Raw genomic sequence first — 22896 nt, 5'->3', positions numbered from 1 at the left:
TACCAGTTTATTTTGGATCCTCAATGCTCCTCAACTATTTACCTGTTTGGCTTTACGAATATTTTGATATGAGCGTCACTGATGTCTTATGTAGACGAAACGCGCGTCTGGCGTACTAAATTATAATCCTGGTGCCTTTGATAACTTGTTTTTTTTATCTTACAGGAAGTCGGTATGATTCTTCATAAAAAAAATAAAAAAATAAACAAACAATTTGGTAGGAATTTATTATTTCGTATTTTTTCAACAACATTATATATACAAATGTGTTTATATAAAAAATATAAATGTAACAATTGGATAAAAAATCAACAAAAGGAACAAATGCAGTAAGGAACAATAATGTAAATACAGGTGTACTCAAACTCCCCAACTGTAAGGTGTATATCGGATAAAACAAATTTGTCAGAAATACAAGGATTCACTCAAACTATGACAAACAATGATAATGGAATGACATATTTCAACCGTCCAGAATATCACCATCATACATTACATTGTACTTACTGGTACCGAGATTCAAATGGTTCACGTAAACCAGTATCGCTCTTCAAAAGTCACGTGATAATGTAGTCATTTCTTTTGCTTAATTGGTACATGATATGATTTAATGCTGAGTTCAGTTGGAAACTGTAAGATATGAACGTTGCTATCATTTCCTCTTGATAAAGAACCTTCGCGTATAGACGTATGCACTGTTATTTCGATATTCTGTACACTTTTTTCAAAATAAAAATCTCATCGATTGCATTGGGTTGCTACCTTATGCATGGCGTTTACTTTACACGAACAAGAGAATAATCTAGAGAGGTTGATTGTGGTATTCTTAATTTCCAGTTGCAAATGTTTCATTCATGTTCAGAATGAAGATAAGTTGAAAAAAGGTACAACCAATATAACGATTAGAATCACCAAGTATTGTACACACAGTAACCAGCAACCCCAATATTATTCTAAAAATGCTTAAAGACCATCCATAATCAAACAGCAATTTGTGTAAAACGTATATATATATAAACAAACTTCAAGAATTTTGTGAAAAACAATTTTCAGAAACTCAAATGCATACTAAATATATCATCAGTCATGATCTGCAGCAGGTTCGTTTTTACTTCACTTTAAGCATCTTTACATTATCACACATTAAAATGCTCATTTCGAAACAAAAACGTTTTTTACTAAGTGGTTGAAAATCAGCAGTATTTCCTCTTACACAAAAAGATAATTGAACATAATATAAAATTAAGAACGCAAACTGTATTCAGTAGACAGTATTCTCTGAACAAAATAGAGTTTTATCTTTTAAACATAAAAAGATTATCTTAGATTCATACACTTCGTTTTCCGTCGTAAGTTCTTGATTTTTAATAACTTTCACATAGTCATTAACACATAACAATTATAAATATTACAAATAATAAATAAGAACAATAATTTTAAAAATCATGAATAAATTTAAATTCTGTTTACGCTGAAATATTGCCTTAGAATTTTTCTAAGGTGAATCAGTATACCATTATATCTACAGAAAATATGTTGAATCTATTACATGCATTAAGTGTATAGGTGAAGCTTTGGCTAGCTTATTTGCTAGCTGAACCGCGAAATCATTACAAGGTTAACTATACTACCCTCCGTTTGGAGTAGTCTAGTCCTACAGACACATAAGTTGGTCTGTCGGACCAGTCTACTCCTACGGGATGGTAGTATGCATAACCTTATAGTGACTTCATGGTTCAGCTAGCAAGCAAGCACACCAGAAGAATACAATAGAATAGAAAATATTATTTTAAGTCGGGTTACATGAAATACTACAAACATGAGCTCTGTAGAGTTTTTTGCCGACATTAAAGACATTACCTATATTCACCTTGATGTAAGACATGAAAAAGCCGAGATCATAATGATTACCAATATATCAATACCCCTAATAAATCCATCAAATGATTCAGGGGTCATACGATTCTTCTATTGAATCATTATAATTTGTTCTTTCACGATAAATCAATTCATCTGCATTTTTGTCAATGTACAAGATAACAGCACCAACGGTCATTAAAATAGCAGCTATCCATCCAAGTCCATATGCCCAGCCCATACCCCAGGAAAGTTCAACAATGTTCTTTTCCATCTCCTCATTATATTTGACAGGATGAATAATTAAACAAATCATTTCTGATAAAGCTGAAATGAAATTCAGATTTTCATAACATTTTACTGGCATTATTTCAAACCTAAACAATTATGTTGTGTGTTGTGATATTCCATTATTGTTTAAATAAGGGTGAAGGTTGGTATCTATTAAAACGTTAAAACATACTGCCTTTGTTTGCACCTATCCTAAGTCAGAAATATAATGTTCAGCATTTGTTATTTGTTGATGTGGTTCATAAATGTTTCTCGTTGCTCGTTTTATTATATAGATTAGACCGTTGGTTTTTCACTAGCAATTTTTAGGGCCCTTTATAGTTTGCTTTTCGGTATGAGCAAAGGCTCTGTGATGAAGACAATAATTTTACCTATAATGGGTAACTTTTACAAATTGTGACTTGGATGGAGAGTTGTCTCATTGGCACTAATATCACATCTTCTTATTTCTTATACATAGCCGGACAAATAGTAAATCCCTAACATAAACCTACCTGCAAGAACCATACATGTCATACCAGCGATGTAATATTTCTCTTTCCGGTGGAATAGATCTGTAGTTACTCCAAGAGATGTTATCACTATGGACAGGAAACATATAACCATCCCAATCACAAATAAAACACGTGATGTCTCCAACCAATCTTAAAAAATATTAAAAAAACATATCCAGATTGATAAGGAAAAAGAATCATATTCAAAACAGTGTGGTCCTGGCAATTGATTGACGACCTAATTATCCCATTGACTGTGACAGATTAGGTGAACGTTTGTCGGTAACAATCACTGCTCACTATGTACTTTTTAAAGACACTGAATCTGTGGGGTCACCAAAGGTTCTCAACACCTCAATAAAGCAATTCGAAAAACGAATCCGGAATAATACGATGTGTTGATTTATATCAATAATATAAATCAAAACATAAAGGTTATTTCTGAATAATTTTTCGAATTATTTTATTATTAAAGGCGTTAAGAACCTTTGGTGACCCCACAGTTTAAATTCTATAATAAGTAAGAAGTGACAATGGTCGTTACAGACAAACGTTCACCTAATCTGTCACAGTCAATGGGATAATTTAGGTCGTCAATCAATGGCCAGGACCACACTGTTTTGAATATGATTCTATGTGGAAGAATTTGTGATTTTTATAAATATAGTTAATATACATAACTTATCTTTAAAAAATAACCTTTGCTATAGAATTTAATGTTTCAAATTGTTTTCTACAAGTTTGAATATTTTATTGCTGGTAGCAAGTAAGAAGTGAATCAGTTTCATTTTCATTATAAAACATTGTTTTGCGCTGTGATAAAAAACAAACGGCTATGATTTTGGTCCAATATTGTTAAGTATGTTGTGCTGGGTTGTGATTTATATATATATATATGCGAACGCAAATTTACAGATCTAACATTGTTGGGTTGATGTTTAGACGAGTTGTATATACATTATGTACACAGCCATGTATCACCATCATTGATGGCGATCCGATGGATACATCTGTTGTAGGGTTGTCACTGACTCAGACGCACTTATGAATATAATTATTTTCTGTGACTGCATCTTACATTAATTTGTAGAATCCTTTACTATAGATAATTTAGCTGATCTGTAACAATTACATCTCCATGCCTTATATATCATGTACTGTAGTATGCCGCTAGATTAACACTGACGTGGAAAGGTAACATATGGCCACCGAAAGCTCTTTTATGAGAGCCCAGGTGGTCGTGTGGTCTAGCGGGACGGCTGCAGTGCAGGCGAATTAGTGTCACGATATCACAGTAGCATGGGTTCAAATCCCGGTGAGGGAAGAACCAAAAATTTGCGAAAGCAAATTTACAGATCTAACATTGTTGGGTTGATGTTTAGACGAGTTATATATATATATATATATATATATATATAAGTGCGAAAGCAAATTTACAGATCTAACATTGTTGGGTTGATGTTTAGACGAGTTGTATATATATATATATATATATATATATATATATATTAACGAGTCTAAATTGAAAACTACGTTCAAACCTATGATTGCGTTGGATAAAAACCGCAATTTTTATACGTGTGCATGTCAAACAAATTTCGTTGTAGAAGGATCTAAAAACAGCACAAACAACATTTTCCAAAAGACCAAAAACGTGAAAAAGTATATTTAAACAAAACGCATTTGACTAACAGATCGAACAACTGATGTTCTTTAACCCTGCTGACTGCCATTGGTGATTGCCAAATAAAATTGATCACAAGATGTAACAAAATGGATCTTAATATAAATTTAATACTAAACAGATAAAAATTAACTTGTGGTCACGATGTTATGCCACAAACATACGGTGATAATAATTTTTAGTACACCAGATCCGGGTTTCGACAATAAATGTCTCTTCAGTGATGTTTGGGAGGCCATATAAAAAGTACCCTAATTTTTAGAAAAGTACTCTCATTTTTTAGATAGACTGTTGAATTTTAAGAGTCAATACAGGATAAACGGATCATATAAACCGGAGGGAAAATAAGATACAAGCCCAAACGAAAAAATATAAACGAGTCTAAATTGAAAACTACATGCAAACCTATGATTGCGTTGGATAAAAACCGCAATTTTTATACGCGTGCATGTAATACAAATTTCGTTGTAAAAGGGTCTAAAAACAGCACAAACAACATTTTCCAAAAGACCAAAAAAGTGATGAAGTATATTTAAACAAAACGCATTTGACTAACAGGTCGAACAACTGATGTTCTTTAACCCTGCTGACTGCCATTGGTGATTGCCAAATAAAATTGATCACAAGATGTAACAAAATGGATCTTAATATAAATTTAATACTAAACAGATAAAAATAAACTTGTGGTCACGATGTTATGCCACAAACATACGGTGTCAAAATTTTTTAGTACACCAGATCCGGGTTTCGACAATAAATGTTTCTTCAGTGATGTTAGGGATCGAAACGGTATTTGGAAGGCATATATTATATATATATATATATAAGTACGTCTGAGTCATAACTCGTCTAAACATCAACCCAACAATGTTTGATCTGTAAATGTATGTTTGGTTAAGTCGCAATCTTTACTGAAATAAGATTTGATTTATTTGATTTTGGTGTTTTAACGCCACATTTAGGCTATTTCGTGGCGGCCAGTTTTTATTGGTGGAGAGAGCCGGAGTGTCCGGCGAAAACCAACGACCTTTATAGGAAATATGACATTCCTAGTCAATTAAGATTGAAGTCGAGTGCACCCGCATTAGCGAAATCCGAACTCACAACCCCAGTGTTGACTGGCTAGTGATCAACGTAGTAACTTCTTAGACACTCAGCCACCGAGCCCCCCCCCCCCCCCCCCCTGAAACAAGAAGTTGCGATTAAAGAAAGAGTCTAAATCAGGCTAAGGATTCTAAAGTTTTAAACATATATATATATATATTTAGTTTATATAGGCAAAATATGTCTTGTAAAAGTTCAAACGTCATCTATTCTCTCATATGTTCAAATTGTGAGGAATTCTATGTTGGAGAGACAAAAAATGAACTGCGGACTAGAATGACTTTACATAGACAGCAAACCAACCATGAAGATTTAACACTCATCAGGGCAAACGACCATTTCCATCGTTGTTCTAATGGACGATTTAAAATATTTCCATTGTATATGGTCAATCGTCAAAATGATTTTCTCAGGAGGAAGAAGGAAGAATTATTCATAAACATTCTCAACCCGGGATTAAATGATAAATGATATTCTAATTTTAACGTAACATTTTAAAGTCTTAAAATGACATTAGTAGTCTCCCTTGTATTTGTTAACGTCATACTATTGTTAACGTCAATCAACTGTTTTATTTATATACAAGTCACATTACCTGAAGATCTGCGGAAGCAGTGAAAGTACTAGTAAAAAAGTGATGCATTGAAACCGTTATTATCTTTTAATAATTTTCTTATATGTTACCAGCATACGGACTTTACTTAACTTTTTCTTATATATATATATATAGGCGTAAAAAATAAATTTCACATGTGCAGATGTATTTATTCATTAAGTGATATATTTAATATGTGTTACCTTTCCACGTCAGTTTTAATCTAGCGGCGTACTACAGTACATGGTATATAAGGCATGAATTCATGCCTTATATATCATGTACTGTAGTACGCCATCTTCATGCCTTATATATCATGTACTGTAGTACGCCGCTAGATTAAAACTGACGTGGAAAGGTAACACATGCCCACCGAAGGCTCTTTTATTGAGAGCCGAGGTGGTCGTGTGGTCTAGCGGGACGGCTGCAGTGCAGGCGATTAGGTGTCACGATATCACAGTATCATGGGTTCAAATCCCGGCGAGGGAAGAACCAAAAATTTGCAAAAGCAAATTTACAGATCTAACATTGTTGGGTTGATGTTTAGACGAGTTGTATAGACATTATGTACACAGCCATGTATCACCATCATTGATGGTGATCCGATGGAAACATCTGTTGTAGGGTTGTCACTGACTCAGACGTACTTATATATATATATAACATCTTCATGCCTTATATATCATGTACTGTAGTACGCCGCTAGATTAAAACTGACGTGGAAAGGTAACACATGGCCAGCGAAAGCTCTTTTAGTGAGAGCCCAGGTGGTCGTGTGGTCTAGCGGGACGGCTGCAGTGCAGGCGATTTGGTGTCACGATATCACAGTAGCATGGGTTCGAATCCCGGCGAGGGAAGAACCAAAAATTTGCAAAAGCAAATTTACAGATCTAACATTGTTGGGTTGATGTTTAGACGAGTTGTATATATACATTTTTTTGCACTTCAAGATGCCAGGTGCAAATTTCCGACTTTGCGATTGTTCTCCATCTGGTATTGAAACTTATGATAGTTTTGGAAAATGCTCTTAAATACCTGATCTGGTACGATGATTGGAGTATTATCAAGTTTAACGGTAATGTATGTACATATACTCAGAGCATTTGTACCAGTTGTGCTAAAGCTGCATTCAAATCCAAATGTTTTACACAAAAATATTAAGCAACTGCCCTTGTTGGCTCTTGCATTTGGATAACTACATATTAATACATGTGCATTAGACACAAGGAGGATTGTAATATAGTAATCCTTTTTGAGAAATAGTGTATGCTTGTGTTGTAAAGTGTTTAAGTATTCATATAAATATTTCTGTGTAATGGCTTGAGTGTCCTTTAAGCACCTGCTCTTGGTGACTCCTGCATATGAACAACAATAATATTTGTTGATATGCATTAGCCAAGAGGAAGGACGTGACTCAAAAGCATTTTGTTTTATTAAGGATGTGATGCTGCTACTGGTGCATGATCAATAGACACTCATCATACTGGTTTACGTGACTACAGTATTATTAACTCAATTTATATTTCATGTTTTTTTTCAGTTGTTTTTCTGATTTCCTTTCTTGTGTATCGTTTATTGTAATGGTTTGATATAAAAAAAAAATCAATGTGCTGACTATGCCTATAACATGTATAATGGGTCATCTATTTAAAATAAAATTTATATTATCTTGTACTTCTATGAGAATTAATCGAATTCGGTAGGAGCGGTTCTTTCTCATAAGCTTACCATTCCTTTCAAACAAAATTCAGCAGTAGCAACATATGTACTATAAATATAACCATGCTGTCGTAAAAATACATTTCTGTGAAACAGACAAGCTATTGGATAATGAAAGCCAAATTATTTAAAATGTGGAAATATGAAAAAATCTAAACAAAACAAAGAAACACTTTCTACAGTACAATATGTATTTCTCCATTGACAATAATTTTAATTATATTGGATATTAGAATTCTTCAAAATGCCTATACATGACTTATGCTATAAGTAACATTTGTGTTGCATGTTTATATACTGATATGAACTTTTGCTTCATACGTTTAATTTATGTGTGCATGATTTGATATAGATATAGTGAGATGTGGTATGAGTGCCAATGAGACAACTCTCCATCCAAGTAACAATTTATATAGATATAGTGAGATGTGGTATGAGTGCCAATGAGACAACTCTCCATCCAAGTAAAAATTTATATAGATATAGTGAGATGGGGTATGAGTGCCAATGAGACAACTCTCCATCCAAGTAACAATTTATATAGATATAGTGAGATGTGGTATGAGTGCCAATGAGACAACTCTCCATCCAAGTAACAATGTATATGTATGTTTTTGTTTTATTGTTGGTCTGTCGGTTTTAAAAGTTCTTCAGAATTATGTTTGTACTTGTATTGCATATAATACCGGCTTTAAATAAAGCTGTAAGTCTTAATTGTGTCTTGTGTATTTAATCTTGACGAGATACCTGTTGGTTTAACAGTCCGACACTCAATTGCATCTTCGTCAATAAACATGCATGTCTGCCACAACCCATCTCTTCCAATATCTGTTTGAAACCACGTGGTAGATCCTACTGACAGACAGTTCATAAATAAACCAATGACTGCACACAAAAGGGCAACAACCTGTAATACAAAACATAATGTTAAGAGATCTTAGTATCTATCTATCATCTAAATGAAATAAAACTGTTTTAATTCCCAGACAATTTATTATTATTAAACATGCGACTGCAAACACACGACATAATTTCTTCCTGAAATATAAAACGCAGTTTATCATGTTAATATATAGAAATCTATGTTGTAAATTTCACCAAACATCTGATTGAAATTAAAATGAATTTCAAATTTACAGACACTATTTATACTGCTGTTGTTATATATATATATATATATATCATTGAATTATGGAATAGACTGATGTTCATTTGGTTAATTCCAATGGTTCTTGGATATGAGCTAGTGTATTTGCTGTGTACATTGATACATTTTCTATTCACTTTTATTGTTGGATTTATTAAAGTCAGGAGTACATTTAAGGACATTATAGGAATGACAAAATATGCCTCAATTCTAAGAAGAAGTCATACTAACCTTTACATCAGTAGATGTTAGACAGTTTTTGAATACGAAAATTGAAAGAATTTGGAAGAACGGAACCTAGCAAAAAAAACAGCCAGTGCAATAAAGAAATTCGAATGCAAAGCAGAACACAAAATATTAAGATTTCATAATTAAAATAATTATATAATAAGCTCTACATGTACATGACTTAATTGTATACATCAGATTTTTTTTCTCTTTTATATATTATATATTTATATTATATGAAGGAAACTTTGGATAACCATTTTTAGAGTGCATAGGATACAATACCCCTACATATCTAAATAGTCTTAAAACAACAATATAAATGTATCTCACCCATATGTTTTGTCTTATGGCAATTTTTGGCTTAAAACTTGCTTGCATTGCATGACGGTCTTCCATATTATTTACAAAAATAAATAACAATATACTTATCAAAATACAGAAAGTTTGTGGAGAAAACCGACAAAGAATTATAATAAATGACAGGAATTACTTTGTAGTAATTACTCCAGCAGACTTTGGAAGCCATCCAAATCAAACAAGGCACACTTTTCGACGATACTTTCATGTGTTGATCGTTGTGTGAAATTTATGAAATTGATGATAAAGATTACACAGAGATGTAATATCGAGAATAATTTTTAATATTGTTTTATCTATAAGTATGTATTTTTTTCATAAACATGTGAATATAAAATATATATTTTGATTTGGTTTCTTTTTAGATTTTAGCATATTTAACAGCTAAGTAGCTTTTAATTGTCAGTTTTCTATTGGCTGCTTTGTCAATCGGCATCTCAATGACCAACAGGTTCATGTCATCATCAGATAAGTGTGAAAGCCATTACAACGCACATAGAACCTTTGAAGTCAGGGTTGAGCTTCATCTATGGGTATTACATCTATGGATTACCCAATGATAGGTAACAAACACGTGTTAGTTCGTAACCGTTACATTATCGTCTTGTATTATATTTGTTTTGTTACATGTTACATTTTCTTGTGATTAGGAACATCATAGATGTATAAACCCAACACAGATGTACTTGAAAATATGCATACAAAAATATTTTCAGCATTTAGCATGCACATGATTAAAAGTCAACAGAATTGTTAAATAGAAGTTTCAATATTTGAAAATGTTACAAAAAATAGGATCCTGATGACGAGAATATCTATAACCCTCAAATAAAAATTTAGAAAATCGATCTATTTTTGAATAAATGAGCGGAATATAATTTTGAAGTCATTGACTTGACGACACAAAACTATCATACACCAAGAGGTCGACATACTGTTTTATAAAACAAACAAGAATTTTAATGTTTGTATGTTGATTCCTGATTCTAGAAGAATGTGCTAAAAGTGACTTTAAAAAGAATAAAAACAAAAAATACCGTACTCCGAGAAAAATTCTTAACGGGAAGTCCCGGCTTAGATAATAGCAAAATCATAAGATCAGACACATCAAACGAATGGAAAACAGTTGTCATATACCTGACTTGGTACTAGCATTGTCTTATGTAGAAAATAGTGAATAAAACCTGGTTTTATAGCTAGCCAAACCTTTCACTCGTATGGCAGTCGTATTGCTATAAACAGCGATATGTGAACAAAACAAACAGACATGAAAGATCTGACATCAATACGAACAGTTTCATTTTCATTCTGTTTTAAAGTAAAGGAACTCTGCCGAGTTAAACAGGTGTCACTGATATTACACACGATTTGGATGTAGATGCAAAAAGAACTAGGTAAAGTATTTTTTCTTATGTAGTTTAATATATTTCTAACACGCATTACAATTCTTCAACGAGATATAATTGCTTACCTTTATCGGTCGAACTATGGTAATCTGCTCAATGGAAACAGTTGGCGCCATTGGTGTTTTCTCCGTGTCTTTGAATTCAAAATCAGCAGTCATGCTGAAGAAAATTAACTTGATTCACACTTCAAAATATTAATGAATTAATTCCTGTTTTCATTTAATTATTTCGTCAATTGAGAAACTGTCGATGCACGTTATATCTATAGCGTGGGTAACTGATGCAGGGTGAATGGAGGGTGAATTAATAACAGATGCTATCTCGATGTTTGCACAATATGCACACAACAGGCATTTATAACAATGTATTTATTTACACATATAACTAACACGTATATTTATTGTCTTAAGAATTAGTGTACTGTGTGAGTGTATATTATCTATTATACGATTTTATCATGTTTATTTAATGTTACATTGCATTCATTGATCATGTTTATTTAATGTTACATTGCATTCATTGATGGCATGATTTCAGAAAATTTAAATCAAGAACAATTCGTATTTAAACAGAGCATTCACACGATAAATACATAGCAACTAACAAGTCGAAAAGATTCAGCAAGAATGAAACTTTTTGATGAGCTAACGAATGTATCTAATAAGATATCATTCAATGTGATTGGATATCGTGCATTAGAGGTTAATTTGATCTTTTGGTATAAGATCGAATTTCTGAAATGAGATTTACTCTTAGAAAAAACATTGTATGATACAACCAGAGCTATATAAGAAGTAAATATAAGTTTCCTAAAAAAACATACATCATTATCACAAGATTTTTAAGAGGGAACGTTTCTAAGATATACTGAAAATAAACATGATATTTAGTAAGAACACATAAGGGTGGCTTAGGAATAGAAGTATGCATATTTTTGGTTTTCTTCTAACCAGCAGTAAAACCCTCATCAAAAGATGGGAGTCCGTTTTGTTCTGATGGTTGCATATATACGCTGCTGCATTCGTCTGGTTGGGTATGTAAAATTCACTCAAAAAAACATTAAATGAATAGTGAAGGAAAAGTATAATAACATCACTCTTCAAAAACTTTCAAATATTGATAACAGTTCAAAACTTTATCTTTATAGTAAACTTAAAAATGAAATTAAATTTGAGGACTACCTGCACAATCTAAACAATTTAATAGTCGTCAGCTTTTAACAAAATTACGTGTAAGTGATCATAATTTGGAAATTGAATTAGGACGTTATAAAAAAATTCAAAGAGAACACAGACTGTGCAAAGTTTGTAAAATTTTAGATGATGAGGAACACTTTTTCCTTCATTGTCAAATTAACAGTAATGTAAGACATTCCCTTATAAATGCAATTAAAACCCATTATTCTAATTTTAACCAGCTTGACTCAAACTCTAAACTTAAAACTATTCTAGATCCCAATAAAGATATTTTGTCTAGTGTTGTAGACTATATTATAAAGCAATCTATGGAATTGCGAAAATAAGGTCCACATTGGTCAATTATTATATACATGTATATAACATAGATATATGTTATTAATATCAACTTCACTTTTTAAAAACATTTATCATGTATAATTATGTTTCTTGTCACTTGTGTATACAATGTACTATGTTTGCATTTTAACCCGTCAGGGTTTCATGTTTTTTTGCAATAAAGTAAAAAAAGAGGTATGGAAATTCTGGTGCCTATAGTACAAGTATGCTCTCTGCACATTAAGAACCCTTGCAACAACTGTTTGGGGGGTCCGAAAGTGGTCTGTTGCAAGATTAAATTCTGTTTGTATCCAATATATCATTATTTTTCCGTGGCAGTTTAATTTTCAAATCCTTCATCCCGCTTAGTCGACCACTATTGCAGAACTTTCTTATTGTATTTATTGTTACTTGGTTGTCTTTCTAAACATAAATCGAATGTTTGCCACTGGACGTTTAGCAAATTACGATCAATCAATATCAGTGTAATAGTCCTGGAAGATATTTCAGCAATATACGCTATACAAAAGAAACACGTCGGCAAGATATATGTAGTCTTTATTTAGGAATGAAGCAGGTTTACTATGATATATCGCTCGATTAAAATAGTTTTATTCTCAATTTTATTACATAAATGAATGCTGTTTAATTGGTAAGTTATTTGTATAACTGGTTTATCCTTTCTATAAATACCACCATGTGACGTTGGACGAAGCAATAATCATTTGTACCAAACATGCGTGGATGAACATTGCGTATTAATCAGAAATTCTACAATTAAACACAATGGGTTTGAGTATCGGCAAATAAGGATTGTCCTGCTCTTTGCATTTTCAAAGATCGATAATCATGAACTCCCAATTCAAAGAGAGAGCGAAAAAAAACCACCACACACCCATATATGTATATAAACAAGAGAAATATATATGTTTCTTTTTTTAAATTAAGAACTTACATGATTTTCCTTCACACTATTTGATAAGTTTAGATAATTTATCAAATTAATGATTTATATTCCGTTTCTCAATGACACACAGTTTGCTGAATATATGATTTTTAATGTGGTTTTATCAATTACGTTCAATTTGATTTAAATGTGTCTGTCAAATATATCGATTTTTATTGTCAATATAAAATGCGTTCAAACCTAGGAACAATAATATTTTTTCCCAATAAAATTCGATTAGTTTTTAATTCTCTCTCATAAAATCATATCAACTGCTATTTAGGTAAACATACGAGAGAGAGAGAGAGAGAGAGATTTAAAGAGGGTCCTTTAGTTTTGTATATTTTAATCCACTTGTCTCTATTCTTTGTACTTTCTGTCCTATTTTTCTCGAATTCTAATTTTTCAGCACCCTGTTTTTTATAGGCAGTGGCTATTCGTCCGGCTAGCCGGACAAATAGTCAAAAATGTCTATTCATCCGGCAAGCCGGACAAATAGCATTTTTACGGTATTTCGCTATTTGTCCGGCCAAAAAACATAATGATGAAGAAAAAGCTTTGTGTTTTGAAGGTTTTAAATAAAACACGAGTTGTTTTAAAAATTATATTGTCTAACATCGTTTTATGAAAAAGAACTCATTCTAATGAAAAAAACAAAAAAACTATACATTTGATTCAGATTTTTTTATTCTAATATTCTAAAGGAATTTGGGTAGTAAGGGGGAAGATTTTCTCTTTTGTAGTTTTATTTCATGTAAGGTAAATAGTCGGACCAATCATTATTGGCTTTATCTATGATTCCAAAAGATCCTGAATGTATTGTTTCTGTGAAGTTTGGTTAAAGGAAGGTCCACATATGAGTATGCACGATTCTTCATTTAAATTGTTCTGCGATTTTTAATTCATAGGAAATTTGAGAAAAGAGCAGGCACATGTAACCTGTCCACAAAAGTAGGATTTTGTTTTCGATCAGATTGTTTTAGAAAAAATGTGTATTAGATACAACAGAAAAAAGGGGGGTACCCCATCCCTGGTGTCTTATTCACAGCCAAGGCATATCAGTATGTTCATATAACTCCGTTGTAGTAGAACTTGAAAATAATGCATCCAAGCAAGTTTGATATAGTATTTCTCATTCAAGCAAGTTTGATATAGTATTGTTTTCTGAATGCGTTTTGCCTCCATAAGGTAAATGGGGTAAATCATCAGTTTCACTTCGATTTCAGGCTTATTCCTCACAGTTAACATGTACACGCTATAATTGTTCTTGAATCACTTCTATATACATTTGTTTAAAAGCAATCACATTATCTCAGGTTTTCTCTATGACATCTCTAAATATAAGTAATGATCTCCAATTCTCAAAACGTCCATTGCATACACGCGTGTGTTATCCGACACCGCGTGTGTTATCCGACACCTCATCCGGGACACTTTCCGCGTCACATGACACTTTTGTTGATATTGAAGATTTGCGAATCCGCAGACGGATGGCCGGACGAATAGAGATTTTTAACTATTCGTCCGGCTAGCCGGACGAATAGACACTCCGTTTTTTTATATATTTTTTTACTTTATCTTTTTGGGCAATTTCTTCCGCACTTTTTGTACATCATTCTCTACTCTGTAAACCCCATCCGACCCTCATGAGAATCAAGTGTGATAAGTTATTTAATAATATTTTTACGTCTTTTACGTGAAATTGATTGTAGTGATTTATCGCTTTCCACACAGTCATGCGGGAAAATGATATAAAAAGGTATGTTAGCAATGTACTAGGTTTATGGGGAGGAATGGCGAAAAGTTTAGATTGCCACAGACACATGAGAGTATGTTGGAATAGTGCTAGAAATTCTCTATGAACTTCGGCAGAAACTGTCAGAATCCTAGTCTATTAAGATTCGATTAGAGCGTACCAGCAACGTCCGGAGTTCTACCTAACAATCTCGTTGTTGGCATCCTTCCACCGTGCAGCATATATTACCTACTGGTCACACATATAGTTGTTACAAGAGTTCTTAAATGTGCTAAGAGCGTATAGAACTACAGGAGGCATTCATCGGATTTAACGTCTCTTTCCAAGGGGATGTGTATGAGTACTTATACATCCCGAAAAGAAAAACGTATCATAATTAACCTCGGTAATTAATTTACTATCGGACATTAGGACTCCAGGATTGGCCACATTTAACCCAGATCAACATTTGGGTTATTTGAACTAAGATGGTCGAGCTTCGGTTTAAGAGAGAAAACTGTGTAAAATATCCATGACTTTGTGAAACTGCATGGACGACAAACGGATTCTTTAATGTTAATTTGTTTAGAATAGTATGTTTTATCTTTCATATAGATACAGGCATGTACATACCAAAACCGAAAATGAATGGTGTATCAATACAAAAAAATGTTGATGTTCAAAACAGAAAAAAGGTTGATAGCAATAACATGAAAATTTTGATCGCAATAACATATCATTATTAAAAACGATCCGATTGGATTACCTAATAGAGAATACAGAATATAGTATAATTAAAAAACAGTACAAAATAAAGGGCAAAAAAGGAGAATAGCAGATAATAGTCAAGAACAAAAATAAAGAACTAAAAATAAGTTGGCGCTGAATTATAAAGAATAGAGAATATTGGACAAAGTAATAAAGAATATAAAGAAAAATGGTATGAAAATTTTAAAAAAGTATAGAAATGATGGACCCCTCATCCAGACCCTCATACCTCATACCTTAAAACTAACTTCTCAAGGCGTTAACATTCTTTTGATTTGAAGAATTGAGAGCCCAGTTAATAAAAAGAACATGTAGATCAGGGGTTGAAGTCATAAAACTTTGCTTAGTGCTTGGAGCACAAAAATCATGCTCGAAACATGAAATCCAACATTGTGATTGGTTGATGTTTGAGTACGAGTACAAAAAACTGACTCGAAAGTTTTATGACCGAAAGGCCAGGTATTGACTAATTCGCAAGAACAATAAAATAAAAAAAAGAATTGATGTAATAATTGGAATTTCGTGAATCAAGTACCTTGATTAAAAAAAAATAATCTAGTGCTGTACTGATTATTGCAACATTATCTGTGATCATCTGTTCTACAGTTAATATTAGACTATATAAAACTTCATGGACAGACATTATGAGTAAAAAACAAGTGTATAAAAAATTGGAATTTTTATGTAAGGAAAACGTTTTCTGAGTATAATGCAGAACATTTGTGTATCATTACAGATTATGTTGATAGTACCTCAGTTGTCAATACTGTTATGTCTAAAATGTTTAGTAAATATGTCGAACAGTGGCAAGGCAATTTACAATCAGAGAAAGCTTTATCTGGTAAAGGTAGTAACAAACTTCGCACATATAATCTATTTAAGAACAGTTTTGAAACGGAAACTTATTGTAAAATTCCAATGCCATTTTCGCAAAGGAGTTCTTTTGCCAAATTTCGATGTGGTGTAGCACCACTAAGAATAGAAACAGGGAGATTTGAAAAAAATAATTTTAGAGGATCGAGTCTGTGATAATGGTATGAATATTTTAGAAGATGAAGCCCATGTTATTTTATCGTGTCCTTTGTATGATGATTTTAGAAAAAAAATATTTGATGAAGCAATACATTTTAATAGTGATTTTATGTCTTTTGATGATAAACAGAAAATAGTGTTTTTATTTACAGATAATAATATGATTCGTAGCTGTGCCAAAACCTGTAATCTTATTTTAAATAGATGTAGAAATGTTTTATACTGTAAATAATGTTAATATGCTTTATAATAGATGCATTCTTTATATGATTTTTCATGTTATAGTCTCTTGTAGTTCTGTACAAAATGGCTCTCTTTTTATATTTATATATTTTTACATTTAATGTAATGTTGTATTATATATTAATGAGAGATGAGACTTAAATAAAATATTGAATTGAATTGAATTGGAATAGTTAAGAGATTTAACTGGGCAGATGGAATAAACCGATTTTTTAAGAACACCTAAAATACTTGAAGCAATCTTTTAAATACACAATTAGTTTACGTAACAGCACGTTAAAACATGGTGAAAATAATAAAGAATTGATGTGTTCTTGTAATCGTAACAATAAAGAAAGACCCCCTTTAAAAAAAAAAAGCAAACTTGTATACATGACACTGCTTAGACATCAATATCTTCCAGCTTATCTTATAATTAGATGGTAAGTTTTGATAACAAGGTTTGATGTACGATAAAATCAAATAGATGTTTTATTTATGCCAAGTTATATAACTGAACACGTTTATACGAAAAAGTTGATTTTCCTTTCATTTTAAAAAAAATAATTTTCAAATAGAATTTAGTATAAAAGCTTCGAACCAAGCTGAGTTAATGTTTCAAAAATGCAGTTCGAATATACATGTACTGCTTGGTTGCATTCAACACGTAACAAGAATGTTGTTATTCACTAACCATCTTCTTTTTGTATTCGTTAGAAAGGTACCATTTGACTTTTCAGGGGTTGGGAATAGGATGAAAATTTTGTCCTGCATTTTTGTAGTTCTGTAACAATGTCGAGTTCGACAATTACACGTTCGAAAATTCAAATCAAGTAGAAACTACAGGCCCGTAGCCAGGAATTTCCAAAGGGGGGTTCGTTGGACTCACAAACTCGACTTTAACAGTCACAATTTGAACAAAACATTGACTTTAACAGTGCTTATTTGTCTTCAAAAGGGGGGGGGGGGGGTTCGTCCGACCCCCTGGCTACGGGTATGAACTATAATGTATGATTTTCTGTACTTACTACATTTGTACATGTATTCTGAACTGTATAAACGGAGGAAGTGGCATAACATAATTTCAGTATGCGAACATTGTTGTTAGTTCTGTGATTAATATGACCATATATATATTTACGTTATAACTTTCAAGAAAGGTCCGACACGTTTATAGTGTGAATCATCATGTGAGCTGGAAGGGTAAGTAGATCCTAATTGCAATTGGTAATGACGAGCAAAAATCTAGTGAACATTGTGTACATGTAATTGTTTGGTCTCAACTATTTACTAACAGTGTATACACAAAATTCTTTTATCATTTGTTTGTTAAACATGTTGTCAAGTGTACACAATTATTGTGTCTTCAGATAACCTGGGAGGTCACGGACAACTTAAATACAAGATTATTGTAACTAAACTTGTACACCATAGTTCTAACAAATGTCTGTTGAGGTTTTACTAAAGAATGTCTTCACTGGCACAGGGGAAGGCCCACATTGGGATGAGGATACACACACATTATTTTTCATAGATAATTTAGGACAAAAAGTGTTCTCTTGGAATTACAGAACTAAGGAAGTACAGATGATACAGTTAGGTAAGTCTATATGAATGCATTTTGCACGGGAAAACATACCTGTCTCTTTGGTGACATTTTTGGTACATTCACTTAAATTAGATTAAATTTGATAGGTTTAGCATCACTGAGGAAACTTATTGTCGGCATGCGCATTTTGTGAATAAAATAACTTTCACAAGTAAGTATCGTGTGTGTTATATTTACTACCACTAGGTGCCTCTGTTGGTGGACTTTTATTCCATTTGTAGACGGGAATTTCTCATTTCACAGCAAACGCGTGGTCAATCTAATTAAAATATTGATTAGATTGACGCGTGGTACATTTTGTACTTATCCTGCCTTGAATAACTAGACAAGTAAACAATACAAAAAACTATATAACAGGCAAATGATAAGTTATTTATTGTTTTGTTTATTCATGTGGATATTTTGTTTTTATCTTTGATTTCTTTATAGAAAAAGTTCTGGGATTTATAATTCCACGTGCGAAAGGTGGCCATGTTATTGGTTATGGTAAAACTATATCAGCCATAGATTTGAACTCGAAGAAGGTCAGTGTGATCACAGAAGTTGACCAAGCCGTTGATACCCGGATGAATGATGGGAAATGTGATGCCAGGGGACGTTTGTGGTTTGGTAAGTAGCAAGGAACTATGAAGTGCATGAAAAGCATATCGCTTATAGATTATTTAGTTCTGCTATAATGGAATAATCTGTTTCTGTTTCTTTTGATGATTTTCATTACATATAAAACCTATATCGAATAGTCAGCTTTAATATGTTTAAAAGGCCTTGGAATGACAAATCTAAAAATTATTCAAACGAGAAACTGTCTAACAGCCTGATTTATGTTAAAAAAAATAATACAATGAACGCAAAAAAATTAAATGATGTACAGCAACATTGACACTGAAATTATGTATAACGTACTGTAAACAATTAAGTAGAACCAATACACATAGTATCATGCATTGAAAGGTCTGAGCATGACAACAATGCAAAAGAAAAAAAATATCAACTATTCACTTTATTCTGTAATAAAAAAGTGTATTTATTTTTATCAAATAGGAACCATGGGAGCTGATAGACTACCAGAAATGCCGGAGAAAGAGCAAGGATCTTTGTATTGTTTAGATACTGATGGTACAGTGAAGAAACACAAGGAGAAAGTCACCATATCTAATGGACTGGCATGGTCCTCTGATAATAAACGGATGTATTACATAGACTCAATACCTGGGAAAGTTTACGGCATGGACTACGATATAGAAACAGGAACATTTAGTAAGTTATATTGTTTCAAATAGACAAACGCAGGTTGTTTTGTAATTGTTTTGACATTAAAACGCCAGGCGGGTGATGTATGCTTAAGCAGGATCAGCTTACCCCTCGGAGCACCTGAGATCACCCCCAGTTTTTGATGTGGTTCGTGTTGCTTAATCTTTAGTTTGCTATGTGTTTTGTGCACAGTATTATTTGTCTGTTTTCTTTTTAGCCATGGCGTTGTCAGTTTATTTTCAATCTATGAGTTGGACTTCTGGTATCATTCGTCCTTCTTTTAGTTCGTTTGATACATAAGGCTTGATTTGTCTCTTCTTTATCATTTTAGGAGCCAGATTTGAACATCGGTAAACTACTGATGTCTTAATTGAGTTAAAAAAAATCACAGATATAAATAAGTCTGCCTCGTATCTTAAACATCATGAAATCGACAATGATACATTCGGTTGAGATAGAAACAAATTTCTTCAGAGACAAACAAATCTAGATCCAGCTGTCAAATTGAGAACTTTCTAATTCTACGTTGAATCTTATTTATGGAACATGTATATCCCAGTTGGCACGATATTTCAGAGCTTGCCTTTTATACCACGATTTCTTTGATAGGTGGTTGCTACTTCAATGAGACTAATGCACCAAGATTTTCCCAATTTGTAAAATTATAGTTACCCTTTTGTAACGTTCATGGACTTCATCATGAGCTTGTTGACCTAAACGGAATATTTGTTTACAGATGAATACGGATACAGTTCAATTGTCGATGTCATAATCCCAGTCACTTTTCTCCTGCATTACTTAAAATTTTAAGATGTATACAAAATAATCATATTTTGAATGCGGTATTCAACGGTCCGGAATTACTGGTCATAAGTGTGTTCACACCTCGTAACGTTTTCTTCAAAAGTGCAGGAACATTTTTTATTTATATTTATTATGTTTTCTGGTCCGTGCGTCCGTTCGTTCGTTAGTCCTGCCGTTCGTTCGTCCGTTTGTCTTCTGTCCGTCTGTCCCGCTTCATGTTAAAGTTGTTGTTCAAGTTTGTTTTTGATGAAGTTGAAGTCTACCAAATAAGTGTGTTTTCCCAAATTTCACGGTCCACTGAACATAGAAAACGATAGTGCGAGTAGGGCATCCATGTACTGTGGACACATTCTTGTTATACATAGTTTGATTTTTCGTCATCTCACACAAATATATTGTAGCTTTTTCAATATTAACAATCAAACTTGTCCTTTCATTTTAGTTGTTAGTTACACACATATCTTTCTTTTATATAGCCAATGAAAAAGTCACAATAGACTTCGAAGCCATAGGAACGTTAGGTTTGCCGGATGGAATGACTATTGACAGAGAAGACAAGATATGGGTGGCTTGTTATGCTGGTGCTAAAGTTGTAAGATTTGATTCTGATACGGGTAAATATAATAACATTGTTACAAAATTTTTAACAAATAACAATAAATTGATAAATATCGAACTTTAGTAAGATAAATTCAAATAAGTGAAGGATATAAAAACTAGTAATGATAAAATTAAAGGTTATAGTTTATCAACCATCAGAACAGATAGACATCAACTGTCACATTTCTGACTTGGTACTTGCACATCCGGAAGGTAATGATAGTTAACACGTGGTTTATAGCTCGCATAGCCACCTATTTGTATACGTATAACAGTTCTGAATGTTTATAGTTTCATAATATTGTTAATATTTTACGTACATTTATATAAAAATTCAAATATTTCAAGAAGAATAACTTTAGTAAGATTCTAGTAAGGTATGTCTGTGCCACCCAAATTTTTGTCGCGACAACTTTTAATACATGACAAACACAGTATAAAAACAAGTAAACTATATCTAGTCAGCAAGCAAACAAACCCATAAATCGAGAATTGATCGACAATGATGTGGTTAACAGAAGCAAGTTCGGTATCGTTATTAAAACTGTTCATCAAAAATATCGCTCAGAAAGTTTTTCATAAAAATATTGAATTCAATTTTATTTTTGAAATTGCTTACTAATTGCTGTCAATTTAAGGCATCTTCAGTATATAAACAAGCAATCAGATTGTTCCAGTTATGAAGTGTGTTTGTTCTTCTTTTAGGTAAACAATTGCAGTGCATTGATTTTCCCGCAAAAAGAATAACGTCATGCTGCTTTGGTGGGCCGAATTACGATGAATTATTTGTCACTTGTGGTTGCTCAGGTGCTTCAGATCAAGAACTAAAAGATCTCCCACTCTCTGGTTCTCTCTTCAGAGTTGCAGGTCTTGGTGTGAAAGGCTCAAAACCGAATATTTTTCAAGGATAACGCTTTTTGTTGTTTTGCCTACTATATGAACCAAATAGACATGCAATGGAATAAGAGTTCGCGACAACGACGAGCAGTCATGACATAGCAGTACATATACTACAAGATATCATTTTCCGTGTTTAAAATCATGGTGATAAATGTTGTCAATGTACATCCAGGCTGTTTTTTTTATAATTTGAAATAGCAAAAAATGTAATAAAAGTATCAAATTAATTGTTTTTCCAGTGGTTGATGAAACTAGCCGCCGAAAAAGGAACTCAAAAAAGGGCATGAATGTACACAAAACTTGTTTAATATGTTATTTGACAAATAAGATTACTAAATCAATGATCCTACCGGTGGATATCTAATGTAAATCAGACAAAGTAATTTCGTATTATAGATTTAAAAACCTTAAACTAGTTATCAAAGGTACCAGGATTGTAATGAATGCTGCTTACCAAAAAAGATTTTTGTATTATGAATGTATTTATTTTTCAAATTGTATTGGTATAAATGGCTTCCTATTAAGGCCAATAGTTACAATATAACTAATGTTGATAGTTGCAAATACCTTTAGAACTGGAAGATGTATTCTTCTAAATTCCAACGAATTATTTTATTGTTCAATTTGGAT

At 32.5% G+C, this 22896-nt stretch overlaps 2 protein-coding genes across 2 annotated transcripts; one reads left to right on the top strand and one right to left on the bottom strand.

Moving 5' to 3' along the window:
- Positions 1-208: 208 nt before the first annotated feature.
- On the bottom strand, positions 209-11267 carry LOC134693576 (peripheral myelin protein 22-like). The gene is made up of 4 exons (XM_063554417.1): positions 10951-11267; positions 8492-8651; positions 2643-2792; positions 209-2184 (listed from the first exon to the last, which is right to left on the bottom strand). The coding sequence occupies exons 1-4, from the start codon at positions 11041-11043 to the stop codon at positions 1949-1951; spliced, it is 639 nt and encodes a 212-aa protein (XP_063410487.1). The 5' UTR covers positions 11044-11267; the 3' UTR covers positions 209-1948.
- On the top strand, positions 10697-22493 carry LOC134693575 (regucalcin-like). The gene is made up of 6 exons (XM_063554416.1): positions 10697-10873; positions 18473-18702; positions 19141-19320; positions 19753-19968; positions 21243-21380; positions 22072-22493. The coding sequence occupies exons 2-6, from the start codon at positions 18546-18548 to the stop codon at positions 22275-22277; spliced, it is 897 nt and encodes a 298-aa protein (XP_063410486.1). The 5' UTR covers positions 10697-10873; positions 18473-18545; the 3' UTR covers positions 22278-22493.
- Positions 22494-22896: the final 403 nt, after the last annotated feature.

This window comes from Mytilus trossulus, chromosome 12 (genome assembly GCF_036588685.1).
Source record: "Mytilus trossulus isolate FHL-02 chromosome 12, PNRI_Mtr1.1.1.hap1, whole genome shotgun sequence".
NCBI lineage: Eukaryota > Metazoa > Mollusca > Bivalvia > Mytilida > Mytilidae > Mytilus > Mytilus trossulus.
Note: the sequence above shows the minus strand (reverse complement) of the source record. Positions and strands in the feature narration are given on the sequence as shown.

Excerpts from the sequence above, each read along its gene's own strand:
- LOC134693576 (XM_063554417.1), bottom strand. The coding sequence starts at position 11,043 with ATGACTGCTGATTTTGAATTCAAAGACACGGAGAAAACACCAATGGCG. Across the intron at positions 2,793-8,491 it reads TCGGACTGTTAAACCAACAG|ATTGGTTGGAGACATCACGT; the intron begins GTATCTCGTCAA and ends ATATTTTTTAAG. Across the intron at positions 2,185-2,642 it reads GACATGTATGGTTCTTGCAG|CTTTATCAGAAATGATTTGT; the intron begins GTAGGTTTATGT and ends ATTTCATTTCAG.
- LOC134693575 (XM_063554416.1), top strand. The coding sequence starts at position 18,546 with ATGTCTGTTGAGGTTTTACTAAAGAATGTCTTCACTGGCACAGGGGAA. Across the intron at positions 18,703-19,140 it reads AGTACAGATGATACAGTTAG|AAAAAGTTCTGGGATTTATA; the intron begins GTAAGTCTATAT and ends ATTTCTTTATAG. Across the intron at positions 21,381-22,071 it reads AAGATTTGATTCTGATACGG|GTAAACAATTGCAGTGCATT; the intron begins GTAAATATAATA and ends TTCTTCTTTTAG.